We start from the raw sequence: 7,724 nt of genomic DNA, 5'->3' as shown, positions 1-7,724 counted from the left end.
TTATTCCAGCCGCTCCAGGCGGAAATTAAGATAGTCAACTAAAAATGGCCTTTTGCCTCACTGCCCTTGTTTCCAGCAGTCCAAAGCTTTTTGCAACCCAAGCCCTGCAGGGACACGAAACCCTTTTCAGGTAGTCTGTCAGCTACCAGCAAACGGTGGTTCCTCATGCTAAACGTGCTGGGATAGCCTCACCATTTTTAATGTTTGGAGGCTCAAAATTGTTTTTCAAGTTCTAGTAATACTGAACTGAACAAAGACTATCTTCCAAAAAGAAAACAAACTAAAAACTCCAAAACGCAAAAGCCCCACAACAATAAAACCCCATGAAATCCCCCCACTTTATTATGAAAATAGACTTGGGATGCCTTTATCCTTCCATAATTTTTATATATATATATATATGTTCATTTAATTGCTCCGTAGTCCCCTTTAGCCTTTGACAGAAAGGAGAACAACTGCTTCAGAATGGTCTCTGTACATTGGCACGGAACACTTGCAGAATTCTGCCCAGATCAGCACTGGCCTCATGATGCTCTTAATTGGCTGAAAACTGCTGCACGGTCAAACCACCTTTCATGGAAGTGCCCTTGTGGGAAAACTGCTCAGTCTTAACAGCTCCAAGAGACACACGATGTAGTCAGCTGTCCTTTACCCCTCTGTAACAGCTATCCTGCAGTTGGACCTCTCCCCTTTCCCCCCTCATTGCACTGTTATCTAAAAAGGGAAGTTAAGTGATTAGAATACATCTGCCTCAAACTGACCTTAGCGAGAGAAAACATGTGTTTGTCTTTAATTCACGCCTTGTGCCTGGGTATTAGGAAATTTGTGGTACCCAGGATCCTGCCGTAGTGTTCTCCTGCAGTTACCTGCAGCAGGAAGAGGGAGGAAGGGGTGCCAGAGCCTTAACCTGAATGTCTTGCATTTGGTTGGTTTATACCAGTTCTTTAACGTAATTCTAATGTAGTAATTTCTATTTAATAGTAAATAACACTGAATAGGTAGGGGTTATTTTTAAGGGATTTTCTAAATAGTCTTCCTTGGTGACTTTTAATGCTCCTCACGTCTCCTCCCCCCCACTGAGGCTTCTCTGTGAGATTTTTGTTTTAGCATCACTGTTTAGTTGCTTGACTGATATTAATGCAATATTACTAATGCCTTTAATACATAATTGTTTATGCCAAAGATCACTTTGTGTTCGTTGAGGAATGTTTGCAGGAGAGTTATGAATCATGGTTGCCTTTGATATTCTTCCGGAATGTTTGCTGTAAGTTCTTGGACTGTTTTGTAGAAGCTAAGATACTTGTCCACCTTATGCAATTCCTGCTTTTTTGAACACTATTGGTCTTCAGACCTGAAATGCAGCAAAAATTTGAAAAAGACCATGAATGTCACTTAGAAATGTTTTACCACTATAAAACTTTGTTTATAAACCAAAAGTATTGTATAGTCTAATGTTTTCAACCTTTTTTGGTTCTCTTAAAACAATAAAAATGCATTTGTACAAATGGCGGCCTGTGAGTATGACGGCAGCGGAGCAGTGGGTAGCACTGTCACAACAGGAAGCTACAGCAGCAGCAACACGAAAGCAGCACAGATGTTTCTACATATCCTGACCAGAAAAAAGCGCAAAGATGCTCCAACAGGGCAGACTGAAACAAGTCGGTTTTGTCTTCTGTGCCTGTCAAACTGGTAATTTAAGAAGTTACTGGAAGCTGTGGTCCAGTGGGAGAAAGCGGGAGTTTTTCCGGAGGCCTGGTAGTCATCTGTTCTAGTAGCACGGAACAAGGTTTTGAAAACCTGAAATGGGATTTGCCTGATCTGTCCGTGCGGGAGGAAGTGCTACTCTGGCCAATACCGAACGCAAGGGTGATTCGCTTGGAATCACTGTCCCGTTTCCTTCACAGCAAGAACCTCTTACAAACACTTTTTCTCACCAAGAGTTTCTACCAGCACACATGGCGTTCTGACTTTGTGGAACCAACATTTTTTGGTGCTGTAGGACCCAATATAGTCCCACGGTGTCAGAAGGCATCCTGGGATTTTGTAGTAACAGGTAAAAATAGATTTCATTCTGTTGGCTCAGTTCTCCCTGTACCTGAGAGAGGATGAGGCCTACCTGTGTCAGCACTCCCAGGAATGCGGCAGTACGAACTCCTCAGTACTGACACCCGCTCCTCTCTTAAGCTGGTACTACTCACATGTGTTTAGCAGGGAGAGTATGGGCACAGCTCCCCCTTCTGTGGATTCTGCAGTGGTTTGCTGTTCGGAGATGCGGCAGGAGCCAGCGCGCCTCAGCACAAGGAGTAAGCCTCGCACAACCACCACCGCTTCTGACAAAAGCCATCGTCCCGCTCAGGGTGGTTTCCCGTCGGGTGAATGTCGTGCTGGGAAGTATGGAGCAAAGCCCTTACTGAGACGGAAGCTTCGTGCCTGCTTCCCCAGAAGGTTGGCAAGGCTTGTTCTGTAACCTGCTGACAGGAAGTGCTGGTGTCGAGGGCAGCCAGTGCTGATATGACATCATGTTCTCTGCCAGCGACGGTGTCCGTTCTGAAAGGAGATCTTGCGGCGTTTCCAGGCAGCTGATGCAGAGAGCAGCCTTCAGCTTGGGACGTTGTCAGTCACATCTGCAGACAAGGCTTCCGTCAGAAGGATGCCATCTGCTGAGATGTGGGGTGGACCTGTAGGTGAGTAATGAATCCAGGGATGTTTCTCTAGTTGAAAAAGGCAAAGTAGAGGTTGGCAGCTTTTAACACCCAGTGTTAGGTCTGCACCAACGGACGGCTTTCTCATAGGTGTTGGCTCTTAAAAGTGCTGGTTTATCTACACTAATATACTGAAATTTCAGAAATTCAAACTGGGTGTGGCCAAGTTTACCGCAGTGATGTTACCAAAGGTAATACTGGAGAATATGTGCTGTTTCTCTCCTTGCTGCCAGTGTTCAGATGGGTTCCCCCCTCCTTTTTTTCAGCCCCAATCACTTTTTTGCCCCAGTATTTTAAATTTTGAGTACTGAATGGCTGCAGTTCCTGTTCTTCCTCTGAGGCAGTTAGTGCCTATTCATCAATTCGTAAACCCAACAGGTTAGGGAAACAAAGCTTCTGGAAACCCCCCGACAGGTGCTGTGGAGCTGGTGTTGCTTTACAAAGGTAACGCATTTATGCTGGGCTATAAGGAAAAGTTTAGTCAGCTTTGCATCATCACTGCTGTGCTTTGAAACATCATAATCTAAACATTAATTGTCCTCCGTTTAAAAATAAGAAATATGGAAGGGAGCTTACCTGCCCTGCTCCCACATGCCCTTTCTAAACTTGAAATAGCTGCACAGTGATCAAACTCGGTAAAGATGTAGCAAATCATCATCGTTTAATTGCGTATCAGCTGTCTTCACCGAAGAGCACCATGCACAGTTGACAGCAGCGTGAAGATGGCACAAGAAAAGATGCATTTGCAGCACAGTTCCCTTTATTTCATAACATTAAAGCACACAACCATTAAATACACTTGACACTTCTATTGTGCTACCTAAAAAGCTACGCTCCGATGTACACACGGCACAGATCTGGTGGCATCCACTTCAAACAAGTGGAACATCTAAATCAAAGCAAAGGCTTCACATAAAAAATAGATCTCGCTCTCTGCAACTGTATTCTTAAAAAAAATGATGGCAATGATGAGATTGAATGGAAAGAAAGTGGATTACTGAAGCAACAATCACCTCCCAGATTTAATGCAGAATGTTATTTTTATCAGCTCATCTGCAGATGGCACAAATGAAAGCTGATTAAGGCAAATGCTTCTTAAGAAAGGCGATTTCTTGTAAACAAGGAAATTATCTTTTTCTTCATCAGAAGCTCTTTTTCAGGAGTGACACGTGCTATGTCCCAGGCCCCTGCGGGAGCCCCACCGCTCTCACTGCTGCTGTGTTTCTGAAGTGATGCCATGTGGCACACCGTCTTGCGGCGGGCTGTGAGAATAGCTGAGCTTTCTTTGCAGGTGGCTGCAGCAGCAAAACGTGCCACGAGACTTTTCCGGGGGCCTGTCTGGCCCTTGTAATGTGCTTGGCCTCTGGGCTTTGGTATCTGACTGGCAGTGTCGTGTTCGCGACGTTTTGTGGATCACCTCTATCAAACTACTCACCAGCACAATTCCATAAAAAAAGAGTGAAGGTGTATTAGAAAACAAGTACCTTAATTTAAAGCCATAATAAGAAAAACTACACTATGCTTTCATCTTAAGAGCTGCTGTGCACAGATGCTTTGATCCCAAACTAATCAGTGTCTATTAATTAATTGGCACCTAATTAATAGCAACAAGTCACTAAGCAGTCAAGTTTTGTTCAGGGGGAATTTCCTCCTGGAAGTAGGAAATCTTCTCATGACATCTTCTCATGTCCTGACTTGGAATTTTCCGGCTTTTGTAATGTATTTGACACCTTTAAAAGGCTTGTATTTTTCTCCATACATGTCTAGGCGATTCACTTTCAGTCCTGAAAAAGACAAAATCATGTATAACGTGAGAAGCAGAACGCTAGAAACCATGTCAGTCTGTTTAAAAGTCCTGCTTTCTTGAAGCATGTCAAGATGCATCAGGAGGCTGTTTTTCCTTCCTTTCACAAGTTCTTCCAGTCTGAAGCAGTGAAGACCCTCCTTGCCACTTAATCACAGCTGCCCTGTCCTCCGTTCCACTCAGTGAGACACCATCCTCCTTCCAAGGGATGAAGTGATGAGCTCTTCCACAGCTACTGGGCACTGAACTTGTTTCCAAAAGTTTTAGAATCCTTTTTGCCCTAGATCACGATTGCAAGGACCAGTAGTCCCTCTTCTATAACCGAGGAGCCCCACTGGCCCTCAAGTACTTTGACAGTTTCAGGTTGTCCCCCACTTTCTCACAGGTCCATTATCCCTGGCATCCAGCCATCGGACCCTTCAGTTTGGCTAGATTTCAAGTAATGGGCTGCACGTTTAAGAGGAAACTGCAGGTCTCTGTTCTAGGACTAACAAGTTGAGACAAGGACTAACTGTTACTTACTCCTCAAAGTAGTGCAGGAAGCAGAAGGACCGCAGCCCAGGACCTACCCAGAAAGGTATTCATTACATGTACTACCGCCAGTTCTCATCTACTGCCTTCGGTCATCCTCTTCCTTTCCAGATGGGAGCCTTCACTCTGTCTGCCTCTCAAATCCTGCAAAGCTTGCTTGGAGAAGCATTTTACACAAGGAAAACTCACACAGTGTAAGTGTTTGCAGACCAAGGCCTTGTTTGCTTTAAATGTACTTTTGCACTTGCCCTACAGAATTCATTCTGATTTTATGTGATTTTTGTTTTTGAAGATTAAAACCAAACCAGCGCCAGAAGGAATGAATAAGAAGGGCATTCTTTAAAATTACTGGAGTTTTTTGACCCCTAGAAAGGGCATTGGTGGTACAAGGCTAACGCAAGTCAAGAGCAGCATGCTAAATCATCTTCCATCACTCTTCACTAAAAGGATAAATTTGCATGTTTAATGCACAAGTCCACAAAGATAAATCCATTCTTCTGTACACTTCTCACCGTCTTTCTTGGGCAAAACAATTGGGAATTCACAATTCCCAGCAAGGGTAACTGCCAGGTTTGGGTAAATCAGGCTTCACTTTTTGGATCAAACTGACTTCAGATCAGCATTTCCAATTAAAAGATTAATAGTTTCCCACTTGTTTCCTACTGCTACTCATTCCCTCAGTACCAATTTCCCATAAACCCACCCACTCACCTGAAATTGCAAGCTGTTGTATCTTAAACTGGATGTTTAAACTTGGATTCTCCTCTGGCTTGGGGGCTCCAGACTGCAGGTTCACTATGCCCTTCAGGTTTGGTAGCTTTTGAGGGGTAATTTTCCCAACGTCCCATGTTAACACCTTGTCAGGAAAGAGAAAAGAAGCAGTAGCTTTCTAGGAAACAACACAGGACGTCAAGTTCATGTCAAGCTTTTAGTGTGCTGGCTGAGGTACCCTGCTGGCCCCGAGAACTGTCCCACGGGCTGGGAGATGGCATGGCTAGGGCTCCTCTCGGTACGGTGCCTGTGTTCTCCCAGCATTTCTTTTGCCCTGTCAGCACCCCTTAAGTGGTCTGTGCACTTAATGCTTCTGGTTCCCTTAGTAATGGTGGTTGTTCCTGTTGTCAGGCTGGGTCAGCTAGAACCATGAAGCAAGGAGAGTAACCAGCACAGAGTTTTTACTGGTGCGTTTGTTTTTAAGAGATTACGGTCAGTTCTTTTTTTTAAAGAAAAAAAAAAATTATTTGGAGAGATTTCACTTAAAATTCAAATCAGATGCTGACTAAGGTATTCCAAGGGTGGCAGAAAGCTCAGAGCAGGGTGTTAGAACCAGCAGAATGTTTTCTGGGCACTAAAAAGCTGCTGGAGCTTTAGGAAATTTAGGTCTCAAACCCCAACTCAGAGGCAAGAAAGCAGGACTCCCAAGATACAGTTTTTCAAACTCTTTGTCTTCCTTCCTGTGTGTCTTCAGACAGATTAATCTTTTGGAAGAGTTTTTTTTTCTCATCTTCTGCTCCCTGTTTTTCTGGCTACCCATTTTCTAGTCTACTGCATTTTCTCCAGTTAAGTATGTTTTAAAGAACATACAGATAGCAAAATATACTATAGCTAAAACCACCAGCAAAATACTGCTAAATACTAAAGAAAAATATTAGGGGGTGAAGGAGAAGGGAAAAAGAGAGGAAGGGGAAGAATAGACTGGTAAAATCAGAAATCACAAGTGGTGTGTATTTAAGTTTGAAAAAGGAAATTTTAAAAATAAGCTTTTAATTCATAAACATATGCTGACGGGCAAGTTTTCTGCTAAGTGTGAAACGCTGCCCCAGTGCTCTGCAACATGTATGACTTGTTCTAATGTTGTCTTAGGTATTTAAATAAACAAAACTGGAAGACTTACTTTAGTAACTGGGTCAAATGTATAGCTGCCTTGTGTAGCGGTGAGGTTCATGTTAAGTACGGCCTTTGGCATGTGAACTGTCATAACAACTCCTTCTACTGTTTTCCCCATATTCTGTTTTGGTCCAATGGTAACATCAAATCTTCCCGAAGAACTGTTTTCCTTAAAACTGATCATGTGCTTCACATATACGGGAATTGCCACCAAGCTGAAGAGAGAAGACAGTAGCTGAATGCATCTTGGCTACTTAGAATCATAGAATGGTTTGGGTTGGAAGGGACCTAAAGACCATCTAGTTCCAATCCCCCTGCCATGGGCAGGGACACACTCACTGGGTCAGGTTGCTCTGAGCCCTCTCCAACCTGACCCTGAGTATTTCCAGGGATGGGGCATCCACAACCTCCCTGGGCAACCTGTTCCAGTGTTTCACCAACCTCATTGTAAAAAACTTCTTCCCGATATCTAGTCTGAATCCACCCTCTCAGTTTAAAACCATTACAACTTGTGCTATCACAGCAGGCCCTGCTAAAGTTTGTCCCCATCTTTCTTGTAGGCCCCCTTTAAGTAACTGGAAGGTGCTATAAAGTCTCCCCAGAGCCTTCTTTTCTCCAGGCTGAACAAGCCCAACTCTCTCAGCCTGTCTTCATAGGAGAGGTGCTCCAGCCCTCTGATCATCTCCATGGCCTCCTCTGGACTTGCTCCAACTGGTCGATATCCTTTGTTGAGGGCTCCACAGGTGGGGTCTCAGGAGAGCTGAGTGGAGGGGGAGAATCCCCTCCCTCGACCTGCTGGCCAC

The 7,724-nt window shown here is 44.1% G+C and overlaps 1 protein-coding gene across 1 annotated transcript in view; it reads right to left on the bottom strand.

Annotated features, from left to right (window-relative positions):
* Positions 1-4,096: 4,096 nt before the first annotated feature.
* AP3M1 (adaptor-related protein complex 3, mu 1 subunit) overlaps positions 4,097-7,724 on the bottom strand; it is an 11,736-nt gene continuing 8,108 nt past the window's right edge. Inside the window, exons 6-8 of the mRNA XM_010153110.1 lie at positions 6,929-7,136; positions 5,749-5,893; positions 4,097-4,486 (exon numbers count right to left, since the gene is read on the bottom strand). Of these exons, the coding sequence (XP_010151412.1) occupies positions 4,386-4,486; positions 5,749-5,893; positions 6,929-7,136 (454 nt within the window). The 3' untranslated portion in view covers positions 4,097-4,385. The remainder of the gene's footprint in view (positions 4,487-5,748; positions 5,894-6,928; positions 7,137-7,724) is intronic.

The sequence above is a fragment of the Eurypyga helias genome, unplaced genomic scaffold (genome assembly GCF_000690775.1).
Source record: "Eurypyga helias isolate BGI_N326 unplaced genomic scaffold, ASM69077v1 scaffold11806, whole genome shotgun sequence".
NCBI lineage: Eukaryota > Metazoa > Chordata > Aves > Eurypygiformes > Eurypygidae > Eurypyga > Eurypyga helias.
This window is presented reverse-complemented; position numbering and strand designations above follow the sequence as displayed.